At 44.8% G+C, this 13,171-nt stretch overlaps 2 protein-coding genes across 2 annotated transcripts in view; one reads left to right on the forward strand and one right to left on the reverse strand.

Moving 5' to 3' along the window:
- LOC111068817 (cohesin subunit SA-1) overlaps positions 1 to 13,171 on the forward strand; it is an 87,075-nt gene that overhangs the window by 64,694 nt on the left and 9,210 nt on the right. Inside the window, exon 9 of the transcript XR_005968126.1 lies at positions 4,099 to 4,188. The gene's annotated coding sequence lies outside the window, so the exon portion shown is untranslated. The remainder of the gene's footprint in view (positions 1 to 4,098; positions 4,189 to 13,171) is intronic.
- On the reverse strand, positions 9,998 to 12,916 carry LOC111068819 (DC-STAMP domain-containing protein 2). Its single transcript, XM_022358560.2, has 9 exons — positions 12,371 to 12,916; positions 12,008 to 12,318; positions 11,696 to 11,956; positions 11,256 to 11,635; positions 11,027 to 11,195; positions 10,656 to 10,964; positions 10,493 to 10,595; positions 10,358 to 10,426; positions 9,998 to 10,301 (listed from the first exon to the last, which is right to left on the reverse strand). The coding sequence occupies exons 1-9, from the start codon at positions 12,862 to 12,864 to the stop codon at positions 10,073 to 10,075; spliced, it is 2,325 nt and encodes a 774-aa protein (XP_022214252.2). The 5' UTR covers positions 12,865 to 12,916; the 3' UTR covers positions 9,998 to 10,072.

Consider the following 13,171-nt stretch of genomic DNA (forward strand, 5'->3'; position numbering starts at 1 on the left):
CGCGATTTCTATCTGCAAATATAAATTGTAATTATTGCATTGTGCTGCTGCTGCCTCTAACTCTGCTGCTGCTGCTGCTGCTGCTGCAGTTGCAAGTTGTTCTTATCGCCAGGAACCATCGGCAAGGTCTGCAAACAGCAGCAACAACAACAATAAAATTAACAAAAAATTGCAAATGAGTGTCGAAAAGCGGCGTTGGCTCGCTCCCCCTCTGCGACGCCGCCGCCACTTGATTGTCTGTCAGGCCCAACTTGCAACATGGTTTTGTGCCGCATTCACCTGGCATTGTTTTTTTCTTTTAGCTACATGCCCCTCTGTTTTTTGCATTCCATGCCCTGTAGAAGAGTATGCGGAGTAGATCAACGGGCTATACGGGGGAATATGGGTGTTATAGGCAGATGGAGCTGGTTATTTTAGATGGGAAAAGTAATGGGAATATTGTAGCTCATGGGAGATATTTTGCAATATTCGCGTAGATTTAAGCTATGTTCTACAGAATCTCTAAGACTACAACTAATAAAAATGGAATGCCAAATTTAATGGCAAGGCCTTGTTAATTTCAGCGACGTCGCACTTTAAAATTTCTTTCATTATTTTTGTTGTGGTATCCACAATCTACAAGATAGAAAGCTTTGCTTTGGTACATTTATGTAGATACAAATAATGATTATATTTGTTTTATAATCTGACAAAAATGATTGCGATTGAATGAATATTAAACACAAAAAAACTTTCCCAGTTGCCTGCATAGCCATCCGAAATTTACCTAAAAATAATTTACCTTCAATTCCATGTAATTACTACGCATATTCCTTGATTAATGGGTATATTTTCGTCGTTATATCCACTGTATTCGGTAACTTTTGTGCCCTCAAAAGGGGGTGGCGTCTACTGGGAACGAGACAAAGCGAAACAAATTGGCCAACTTTTGTTGTTGCTGCTTTTCGCTGCTGCTGCTGCTGCTGCTTTTTCGCGCTTTAACACTCTGTTGTTGCTGTGTGTCTGTGTGTGTTTTTTCGGTGTGTTGTGGATGGGGTGTGTGTGTGTGTGGGGGGCATTCATAAAATTGATGATGACGATGAAGCCCAAGAGGGCAGAAGGGAGTAGGAGGCAGAAGGAGGCAGCAGGAGGAATACTGTGTGAAATATTACCTTGGCTTTTGGTGACGACAGCTGCCACTGCCGCTGCCTGCAATGCTGCATTAAGGAATGAGGAGTGAGAGATGGAGAGAGAGGGTGGGGAGTGACCACCCTGTAAGCTGTAAGAATCCCCCAAGAAATGATTAAAGAAAATACATTTTAATTACTGCCTGGCTGGCTAGCTGGCTGGCTGGCTGTCTGGCTGCCACGCTACGTGATGAAAAGTGATGAAAATTGCTGCAGCAATCGGCACTGCTCCCGTGGAGATTATCCAACCACCAGAACAAAATGCGCGCGTTAATCAATAAAATTTGTGGAACCACAAGTCAAACATTGGAGAAAACCTCAAACATCAACCTCAAACCCTCCTGCCTGCTGCATCCAACGGTGCGTATGAAATTGAAAATACGACCACCATACAAGGCGACCCCATGGCGAGAGAGCCACTCCTGGATGGATGGATGAATGGAGGGAGGCAGATGGAGCCCCTGAACCTGAACCTGAACCTTTGATTTATCACTCATACATGTACTGTAGGCCAAGGCAAGGGGTAACCGTGCAGTCGATCACAGTGCACAGTCCAGCCACTCCACTCCACTTGTTTTCGAGTGGATTATTAACTGCGGCATTGATTGATGCCCCCACACACACACACACACACAGTCGTCCGCTACATGGACACACCTTCGCCTTTGCCTTGGATGGAGGTCTGTTGGTCTTGCGCCTTGGTCTTAGCCTTTGCCACGGTCATGGCCTGTTAATTGAAATATGTTTTGTGTGGCTCTCCAGTGGTCTTCTGTCTGTTGTCTGTTCAGATCAAAGAGTTATCGGCGTTGGAGAGAGCGCACAGAGTGGCGTTCGAATGATGATTTGATTAATTCGAATCGGAATAGATGCAGAAGACGATGCAGAGATACGCATAAAGATGCTGCACATACACATGCAGATACAGATACAATTCATGAGGATGCTGTCGATGATGGGATCTTTTTCCTGTGCTTTGTGCTGTAATTAAAACATTTGGAAAAAAAAGAAGCAAAACAAAACAAAAATGTTCTGCCTGCAACTTTGATGAAGCCTGAAAACAAAAAAGTGAACAACTTTCCTTACCTCCTGCTCTCTGTGACATTTGCTTGTGTCAACTTTTTCTGTGGGGTGGATTGGGGCTGTGGGGGCTGGCAGGCGGCAGGCGGCAGTCGGCAGTCGGCAGTGGAAAATAAAACATTAAACAATCATAAAAATAAATACATTTTCCCACACTGAGTGGAGTGGAAGAGCAGCACAGAAACAGAAACAACACCATCAACAAATAATAAAAACGAGAAGCAGTCGAGAAACTTTTGTACTACATGGAAATGTCATTCGCATAACAACAGCAGCAGCAGGCAGCAAGCAGCAAGCAGACAGCAGGCAGTAGGAAAGGGTATTGCCTTTTGGGCAACAGTGGCCATAGATGCCCTTCATAAATAACTGTGCGGCTATATGCATATGTTACAGTATTCCGATTATATTCTCTGCTGAATTTTACTTAGATATTATCGCAGCTAAGGGTCCATTTTTCCTAGAAACATCTGCAGATCTATAATTTTAGAGAATATCTAAATAATGATTCACTTTGCTGCATTTCAAACATCTCTTAAACATCACAAATACCCTCCAGAAAGTGTATACTTGTACCTCCCAGCAATGGTGATGATGATGATGATGGTGATGGTGACGATGATGGTAATGGGTGATGTGGCGACAACAAACCAAACGAAACAACGCACAAAGTTTCAATTCTTCCACAGTTCCGCCCATGTGCCCCTGCCCTGCCCATGCCCCTGCCCCTTTCCCTTTGGCACTTTAGGGTAAAGTTGGTGGCACCTTTTGTGGCAACTCTTTGTTGCCTGTTGTTACTGTTGCTGGCTCGCAGATAACAGGCAACAAAATGTTTGATGTACTTGAAAGTTAATGTTTTGTGGTGTCAACTTTTGCCGGGGTCTTCGTCTCCTTCTCCGTCTCTGACTTTTGCTGGCGACTTTTGCAATGGCACGAAGTTCCACTACAACTTTAATGGAGGGGATTTTCTCTAATTTGAGTCTACGAAAATTAACCTTCTTTTTGGTTGGGTTTTTTTTTTTTTTTGGCTGAGCAAACTTTGACCTTTCACACGCTGCGATCTGCTGTGGTGCTCTGGTGACACAAGATTGCCCCACCCATTACACACTTTTGCTTTCAAGGAATTACAGTACAATATCTTTATCAAAAGAACTTTTAGCCGCCTCATTTGGGCCACGAAAATAACAACAACAACAAAATACCAAAATATATTTTCCCACGCAAATTAACACTTGACTTTGTTTCCATTTCATACAATTTCATGTATTTGCACAAGATGACTTCATTTTCCTTTGGGGCTTTTTCTTCTTCTCTCTGTGTTCTCTCTCTCCCTCTCTCTTTGTCTCTTTAAATATTTTATTATTTGTTGACTTTTCTTCGCTCGACTTGTCACCTTCTGCCCCGCTTGAGGAGTACAGAAATTGGTGTCTCATTTGTTGGAATTTCTGTTGCTGTACGTGGTAGTAAGTGCCATGTGCCACATGTGGTGTCTCGTGTCTCTGTCATTGTTTCAGTTTTTATGTGTGCTACGAATATTGGGTAATATTTACAGCTATGCCATTTAACAGTCACTGTTCATTGTAAGGCGAAGAGGTGTGATATGGGAATGATTGGGCATGGGAATTACTTTTGGCGAGATCTAGAAATATTCCAAATATTTTATAATCTATCCTTGGCATGGAATTAGAGTATATTATTATATAAAACTAATTTTGATAACTTAAAAACAAGTTATAGAGCTTCAGAAATTATTTCTATCAAGGCACACGTATCGCAACATTAAGATACCCGATACACGGGATCTATATATGGTTTATGTATCACTATAAAATCTCTCTCTCTCTCTCCCTGATTCCAGCTGTAAGCAGCTCCAACGGAATACACAATCTACTAAATCAAAAAAAAAAAAAAACAAAACAATTCAACGGCAAAGGAAAGTGAAAATCAGGTAAGCAATGCTGGATAACACTTACTCATTCTATCTGCATGGCCATAAACAAGCTGCCTCTTGCCACCAATGATGCTACACAGTAGATAAGCAAGTGCAGTGGCGCTAACAGGATCATAAATTCATACGATATAAATCTGAGAGGTAAATTCTGAGCAGGAGAAAGAGGAGTGAGTGAGACCCAGAGATGAGTAAAAGGTGTGGCAAGCCCCTGTCTGCGTGCGTGTGTGTCCCTTTATTTTTCGAGGACGGGCGGGCGAGCAGCTATAAACCCGCACACACGTCGAAGAATTTTGAATTACTTTCGTTTTTATTGCCAGTTTTAATAATTTACACGCGAGCAGCCTAGAGAATGAGCCTTGAGGAGTCAAGAGGAGTCGCCAAGGAGCCGAAGCAGGAGACACAAAATCCTCGTAGATTGAGTTGGAAAAAAAAACGTAGATGACTTCATCATAAATTCACCTGTCGTTTTGGTCGATAACCGGACGGACCTCACTGCTTCCGTTGCCCAACGTTGTTCGTCCGGCACTTATCTCTATAAGAAGGTGCTGACTGGTGGGAAAAATCCCTAACCCTACGATATTTGTGTGTGTGTGTGTGTGTGTGTCCTCTCTCAGTCCTCTTGGGAGGAAATTTATGAATTTTGTTTGCGTGGCAAGTGCGCGAATAATTCGTGGAATTTCTTCCGAGTCTCGAGTCGAGTCTGGAGTCGTGTAGAGGGATGGGATACATTGTCGCGCCATTCGAATTGAAATTTCATTAGTTTTACGATGCCTCATGCCCCTGGACAACCTTCGGGTGGGCAGCAGCAGCAGCAGCAGCAGCAGCAGCAGCAGCAGCAGCAGCGGTGGTGGGCATCGATGTTTGTCTGTAGGTTTACGACGCTTCCGTGGAAATCTACGCAAGGGAAAACTCTAGTCGGGCGTCGTCGAATGAATTATGGAATGCGATTTACATTGGCTCTTGCTCATATTTTATTGTTGTTAATGTTTTCATTTGGTTTTTCTTCTGGCATTTTCTTATTTGGCGAATGCATGAATTATGGATTTTGTTGCCAGAGAGAAAGAGGGCGAGAAATTTGTTTCCATTGTTGAAATATTGTGTGTGTATTGGAGAGAAGGGGCTTTGGCTGCGGCCATGGATGAAAATGGATGAGCTCTAAAAGAAGGAATGAACTTAAGATGATTCTCTGGTAAGAAATAAACAGATTTATTCTCAGCGATCTGTGCGAAAAAAGTTCGAGTCAAAGTTCTTTCATAAAAAGTACTCGAATTTGTCTTGTTCTATGTCATATTAAATCAGGTCCTTCCACTGCCAGAGGGCAGCGTTTTATTGAACTAGTTTTGACCTCTTTTGGGGAGTGCCATAAAAAAAAAAGAGGACGAATCTCCACCACTCGAATGCAATAAAAATGTATCCAAAAGCTGTAGAGAAGCAGCAATGGCAAGTGACATTAGTGTTGGAGAAGAGACAGAGGGACAGTAAGAGACAGAGACAGAGAGACAGAGACAGAGAGAGAGATTGTTATATTCTTAACAATATTCCGGATATTTATGACCTTTAGCCCCTAGAATGTCCAAGGGGCAAATGGAGCGTGTCCCGTGTTCCATTTTCCGAATGTTGAATGTTGAATGCGTGAAAAATGTTGCGAAAAATTTTAATGCGCTCGCTGCGGGGCAACAAATGGTACAAATGGAAATGCGGGAAAAGGAAATGGAGATGCAGATGCGAAAAATGGTTGGCTGGTTGTGAAATGGAAATGGAAAACGAACAAAATGGAAAAGATGACAAATGATTATGGAGCATAATAAATTTCAGCGCTGATTGAGCGAAATGCAGAGCTGCAGCTGCAAAATAAAATGCAGGAAAATGTGGCACCAGCAGCAGGAGCAGCAGCAGCGGCAGCGGCAGCAGCAGTCGATAGGTTTCCCCTCTGGGGGCGAGACATCCACCATCCAGCTTCCATTAATGAAGCTAATTTGCTGCACAAATCCCCGGTCGGTAGCTGCTTGAAGCCTCAATCGTTTCTTCGAATCCAATTCCAAAAGTCGACAAAGCAAACAGACACAACGGAGACACAGACACAGCCACAGAGATTGAGCGGAAAAAGTTGATCCTGGTTCAGGGCACACTGCTTATGGCCGACACGAGAGTGTCATCCACTGCTCCTATCATATCTCAATCCAGGAGGGTGGTTCGTTCTCGCTCTCATCATAGCTCTAACCAAGAGGAGGCTCTTGGCTGAGAAATTGCCGAGGCAGCAACTTTATTGTCTCCTCATATCACATGCTCGCTCTCTCTTTCCCTCCCCCTCTCCACCTCTCTCACTCGAAGTCCGAACGGAGGAGTCCTCAGCTGTGTTCAAGAAGTTGGAATTTGTTTGCTTCGAGTGCTTCCAACCCAGCAATTGCAAGTATGAGTGGAAGTGGCAGTCGAAGTGGCAGTGGCAGTGCAACTGTAGTTTATGTCTGCCTCGTTTTTGCTCTTTTATTTGCCTCTGATTGGGTACAGTGCACGACAAAAGTTTGTCACTTGTATTGGCTGCGCTCCATTTGCCACTGTGGACTGTGCCTTTTGTCTACACTTTTCTTCCATCACTTCGAATGTCCCTTTTCTCCTCCTATGTCTGCTTATATCTCATATCTGTCTGCTTTTGTCGCCCTGTCTGACATCAGAGCAGCAATAAGCTCGGCTGGACATGTGGATTTATTGGGATTATTAAAAATATATGAAGTCCAAGGGGGAGCACAAGGGTTTCATGGGGGTTGTGGCTTCGGAATAATCATATTATCGGCAGTTTTCTAAAGGTTTTTCATAAGTACATCATTATTTTATTTTTCTAGGAATTTATGCATTGGAAATAATTCCAATATGCTTCCTAAACATTCCCAATCCATTCTTTCTTAACTAAACTCTGTTTTTCTCGAGAAATTTCAATGATTTCAATTCCTTAAATACAATCTTCGATTAGATATTGTATTATGTAAGTTAGGAACCTTTGCTTTTTAAGGCATTCTACTGTCAGAAATACCTCTTTAATATTAACTCACCATTCCTTCATTTGATTGCTTTCTATTCGCAGAAATATCTCTCGAACTGCAACCTTTCGTTACCATTTTAATAATAGAAGCCATTGCCATTGCTTTTTTCCCAACAGGAAAAACTAAGCACCCATCCAACTGTTTCCAACAGGAAAACGACCCACGAAACTATATAAAAAAAAAAAACGGAAAAGCTTGCAAGTAAATGTTGCTCAAAAGCAAAATACCCACAAGGAAATGTTTCGGGAAAAAGAAAAAAGAGACCCACAAGGAAATGTATTTAAGCGATGAAAAACCCCCGCAACGAAATGTCACATTTAATATGCATTTTTATGCATTTCTTTCAATTAAATTGCACTTGATGCCATTAAAAGGGTGCCAGTGGCAACGGAAATGTGCATCGACACGCGATACGGTGATCAAGAGGCACCACTCCACTCCCCCACATGAGAAACCAGAAAAGGACTCTGCTCACCGCCCCCTTTGCCACATTAATTGTGTGTTTGTCCCCCCTCAAGCCCTCCAGCCCACTTGTCTGTTTGCCTTTAAACTTGTAATTAGGAATACTGGGCGGGGGTGGGGGTGTTGACATGCCTCCCGTCTACTTTATTTGAAAAGTGCCTGGTGCTCATTGTGTGGGCGTGGCCTTGCAATTAGAATCCGCCTGCAACCCACCGCCCCCACACAAAAGGTTGGTATGTGCGAAATGCGGAGTAAAGAGATTCGTTTACCTTTCGCGGGCGGCGGTGGGGTGTTCTATTGTCTGTTGCATGTGCGGTTTAGCGTTTAGCTTTTCGCTCAGAGATGCCACTAGATGCTGCTTGCTACATGCCGCACAGAGCACACAGTGGTGCAACTTGTAATCGTTGCAGGCAACGCAGGCAAAAGGATTTCGAATACTATTTCTATGTTATCCTGTGGCACACACTGCTCACTGCAGACGACACACGGCACTGTGTGTATGCAAATTCCGCGTACTCATTGCCTCTTTGTGCCCGTTATCGCACTGCCCCTTGCTCCTCGAATCTTTCCCGCTCGCTACACACGCTCGTATCGTATCTCGTATCTTTGCCTCGTTTTGTGGTTTAGAGCCAAAGCCAGAGCAGTGGCACATCGCTTTGTTCTCACCTCACACAACATTTCACATTTCACATTGTTCCGCCGCGGCGTATCAGAGCTTTTGCATCTTTAAACAAAATTGCCAAACCGCAGAGTGGTGGAAAACTCAGAGGCAGAGAGAGAGAGAGAGAGAGAGAGCCAAGCCCCAACGCTTGTAATCCGAGAACCGTTCGATGTGAGGCGCCTGATTAGGCCCCAGGGCCCGGACCCCCACTAACCGCAGAGCCAAACAGAAAGTCCTCGACAATTGAATGGAAATTCGGGATTCGCAATCGCTTAAATATTTATTCAAGAGACAGACCAGAGAGACGTGAGTGAGTCTTTGCATTTGCATTTGCATTTGGGGCGAATTATTTTCTTACAATTTTCCACACAATTAGGCGGCAAGGAAAGCCACACACATGCAGCAGCTGTAGGAGCAGCAGGACCCACCAGCCCCTAGGACTCTGCTTTAAGCCACTGCCTGGAGTCGGACAAGGAGAAGTGCCTTAATGCCTCTGTAAATTGTGCTTGCAGTTTGGAGTTTGAAAGGCAAAAGATACATTTGTATCTGTGAGGCTTAAGTAGCTCGACAGTTTCCTCTCTGCCGCCCCCTGCCCGCCCCTTCCGCTTCTCAGCAAACTCACTTGAGAATGAAAACCTATTTCACTTGCCAGAAACTTGTTACCGAAAGGCTGTCTTGGCTGGCTGGCTGGCAGGCAGGCAGGCAGGCAGGCAGCGGAAGGAACGCAACGGAAGGCTGTCTGACAGTCAGACGTGTGGAAAACTTTTCGCCGAATTTTATATTTATTTGCCCTACTTCTTGGGGGGCAAGGAAAGGGGCTGGATGGATGGTGTGTGGGCGTGTAGGCGCGCCTCCTGGAATAGGCATTTTGCATCGAGCGGGCGGGCAAAGCGGCCTCATCATCATCATACTCGTAAAAAAAAAAACAAACAGAAAGACGGCAAAAGTTTTTCAATTTTTGCAACAACTTTAGCAGGAGACAAGCCCTTCCATCAGAGTACGTACGCCTCCTGTTGCCGCCTACCGTTTCATGCCTCTTACAGGATACGATACGACAGGAGAGGAGAGGAAGGCATAGGGATCCTCCACTTTACGGGGTTAGGTGTAGGAGTTGTGTAAACATTTGTAGTTTACTTTCAGTTGGTGGCAGGGCGGCTCGTAAAATCTGTACGCTGCGTGGGAGGGGGGCCTGGAACCCTCTCGTAACTCAGACCCAAAAATCCCCCAACCAACGACTGCCACTGCGACCTGTGCTGACCCGCAGGTCGACATACATAACTCCCTACCCTGCACTCACTCCACGAAAGTTTCGGGGTTTGTTTTCCCAATTGAATTAGAAAATTATACCAAAAGTTATTTGGGATTAAAGAAGGATGGAAGAAAGGATGGGATAGAATAGGATTGGATAGCGGCATTAGTTAATGTAGTAGAAAATTACTTGGACGATAAAGTAGGACTCGGAAATGCTCAATCTATACCTTTTTCGAAATTAACAGAAAACTTTGCAAATAATTTTGACAGAATCATTGAAATGAATGCGTTTCGATCAGCAAAGGGAATTAACAAAGTAATAACAGGGGGAAATAATGAAAGTGGAAGGAAGAACCAGTGGGCATGTTCTGCCTCGGCATCAGTAATACCCCGTAATCAGTTTTCTTTTTCACGAGATAAACGCCTATGAAAACCGGGCAGAAAGCGCTTTATTTCTGATATCTTAAATTTATTCCTTCAGCTGTTCATTTGAATCGTCATAGACATCCTCATCATCGTCTGTTTTGCGAGTACAACCATCGGAATCATCGGAAGAGTCGCCCATTTCCGATAGATCACTGTAGTCCCAGTACTGACTCGGTGGGTTGCACAGTATGCAGTAGTTATTCGACTCTATAAAGCATCTTTGGCAATAGATTCCTCTACAATTGTCCGTGTCACAATGCACATTATCCGATCTGAAAGAAAGACGGGAACAAAAAGAACCCCAGATGGATGGTATACAAAGACTTACGCGGTCAAAGCTTTGCTGCAGATGATGCAGGTTTTGCCAATAAAAGAAGAAGGACAACCGCTAAAGCACCTGCAAATTGGTTCCAATTGTAAGCCAGAGGGATCAGAGATATATTCCAGAGAGTTGAAAACTTACCAGATCTTTAGGGAACTCAACCAAGAGAGACACACAAATTGCTGGCCCTCCGAATAGAGTTGCAAGGAACGAGCTCTACGTCGGGAAGTCTTGATAAAAGTTGCTGACGGATTACAGTGGATTACAGTAGAACCCTAAACGATAAATAGATCCGGGCACTCACATCTCTCTTGCAGTATGCGCTGATGCAAATACTTGACTCTTCGGTGGGCATCCTCGGGATAAAAGCAGGCCATGATCCAATGTCGCAGACGAAGGCTGTAGGGCTCCCAGACTAGGAGCAGCCAGGCCAGGACACAGAGCACCAATACCTCGTAGTAGCGGAGTACATTTGGCTCTCCTGGCACTGGCAGACACTTTTCAGTGCCCACCCCCAAGTTCTTGGCCAAGGGCTCGAAAGCATGCACCAGGCGACGAAGTATATCCCCGATCATGCCACCCTTTGTGATCACAATTCTTGTGTAGGCAGGAGCTAAGGGATATATAGCCACAGATTGGGCAGAATTTCCATGAATATCTCAGCTCTTAGCTCACGTTTAAGACCCGCAGTTTTGTGGGCATGTTGGGACATCATGGACAGCATTATATAGAGACTGTAGTCCACGAGACATATGGTAAAAAGCTGGATGCCAGTGATAACCAAAAAGAGCATAGACCGTGTCATTATCTGCAATTCTTCGGGCAGCAAACGGATGGAAGTTATCTGCAAAGGAAAATGCTAACAGAAGATGCTTGGATGTGGAAGCCAAGAGGTGGCAGCTACCTGCACAAATTTGTTCCTTTCGGCCGCACGCAGTGGCAGAACCCGAGCTCCAACGATGGGCTCCTGCTCCTTGTCATACGAATCGAAGGACTGCGTTAGAAACACATTGTTAAAGTCGTTGCTGCCCAGATACAGCAATCGGAAGTAAATGGAACGCAGGATGACAGTGAACACCAGAATGAAGACCACCAAATCGAGGCACACAAAGAATAAGACAAATGTGCGCCTCTGTGCCTCCAAGTGTCTGACGATCTCGTGCTCCAGTATCACATCGCTGTCCCTTCCCAAGGAGTCATTTGTGCCATTTATCTTTTGCTTGCTCCCGAAGCTAATGCTCACCACAAAAATGCTTCTAATTTTGGAGAAACTCTCCTTTAAGCCTGAAAGAGAGAGCAGAAGGATGTATCCGGGACTCAATCTCGGGTCTGGCTGGCACCTACGTTGAAATATCTGCTCAAAGATCTCCTGTTGCAGTTTGACATTGTGCTCGAGAAAGCTGCTCATTTCCTTGAGATTCTCACAGAACCAAACAAAGCGATCCTTGACATTGCACTCCTTCCGCTTGGCCCCGAATTTGGCCTGGCACTCGTGGATGCTGACAGCTCCTGCTCCAAGGCAGCGGTCATAGGGTCTGCCCATCTGCTGCTCAAAGGATCCCTGCTGTAGTCGCAGCCATTCGCCACAGGATTTGTAGTTGGCATCTGCGGGGAAAGGATCGCAATGGAGCAGCAGTAGTATTGAAATTGACTTACGCATTTCAGCAATAGGTTTCTCCAGATGCTGCAAGACCTTATCCAGACCTTCCATGATCTTTCGCACCTCCATGACGGTGCCCTGCACAGAGCGCTCTACGATATTTATGGGCTGCCCCATGATGTCCTGCATGGGTGTGAGGGCCTGCCGCAAACGACTCTGGCCACAGCACAGACTGTGCGCCATGATGTCAATGTTTCGAATGATGTTCATCACGGGTCCAGTGCCGGCCACAAAAAAGGCCAATGCTATGAGCAGAGCTCTTCCTCGATGGCTGCCCAAAGTGGGAAAGATCAATGCCACAGCGCATCTGGAAAGAGATTGGGAGTTGCATTAGGCTTACAGATCCCTGGAGCCAATACCTCGCTGCACGACTGTAGGCGAGGATCATCATCACAAGGAAGAGGAGAACAATGAGCAGCCACTTCTCGGTGAGGTCTTCACCGGCACGCCGCGGATGGCGATAGTACCAGATGAGCACCAGGAGAATGCCCAGCACATAGCCCGCGATCATATAGAGCGTAATGTTGTCCCGACGATCCCAGCCAGAAACCACAAGGCTTTCCCCTGAAGAATCACATTCGGGAATTCGTTCCACTGACTCCGGATGTAGCTGGTAGATGGGAGCCTCGCCTTCGGGGCTAGCAGGCCGTGTGATCAATCCTTTCTCCTCTGCTTTATCATCTTCTGCTTCTTCAGAGTCGTCTGCGACGTGCGCTCTCTTTGAGGCTAGAAGGTCCTGATTGTGGATCCTCTCAGGCATCATCACGTGCGTGCTTCTAGAGTAGTCCCTGTACTTCTCCATCTCACGTCTTGGGCTACGACTGTCTTGAGAATCATCTTCGGAATTACTCATTATTAAAGCGAGAAATTTATATTTCTATCTGAGTTATATTTTTATATTAGCAAGAGACTTGAAAGTCACAGAAAGCTAACGAAAAATGGGGGTAATATGGAATAGAGTTTTTCTTAGCGGCAATTAGCGACAATCCACTAAGAAATTCTTTTGTTACGAATTCCAACTAAATTTTAGTGATACCAAATGGGTGCGTATAGGAATTAATGATACTACAGTGTTGAAGATAGGTTTATTTCTGTTTTTTTTATCAAAAAGAAATGTTTCTTTAATTTGCAAGCATAAAAATGTTTTTTCTTCGGTAATT

The sequence above is a fragment of the Drosophila obscura genome, unplaced genomic scaffold (assembly GCF_018151105.1).
Source record: "Drosophila obscura isolate BZ-5 IFL unplaced genomic scaffold, ASM1815110v1 contig_30, whole genome shotgun sequence".
Taxonomy (NCBI): Eukaryota; Metazoa; Arthropoda; class Insecta; order Diptera; family Drosophilidae; genus Drosophila; species Drosophila obscura.

Bases quoted from the DNA above. Each gene is read 5' to 3' on its own strand.
- LOC111068819 (XM_022358560.2), bottom strand. From the start codon at position 12,864: ATGAGTAATTCCGAAGATGATTCTCAAGACAGTCGTAGCCCAAGACGT. The intron at 12,319-12,370 runs GTATTGGCTCCA...ATCTCTTTCCAG, and splicing joins GCCTACAGTCGTGCAGCGAG to ATGCGCTGTGGCATTGATCT. The intron at 11,196-11,255 runs GTAGCTGCCACC...TTTCCTTTGCAG, and splicing joins AAAGGAACAAATTTGTGCAG to ATAACTTCCATCCGTTTGCT.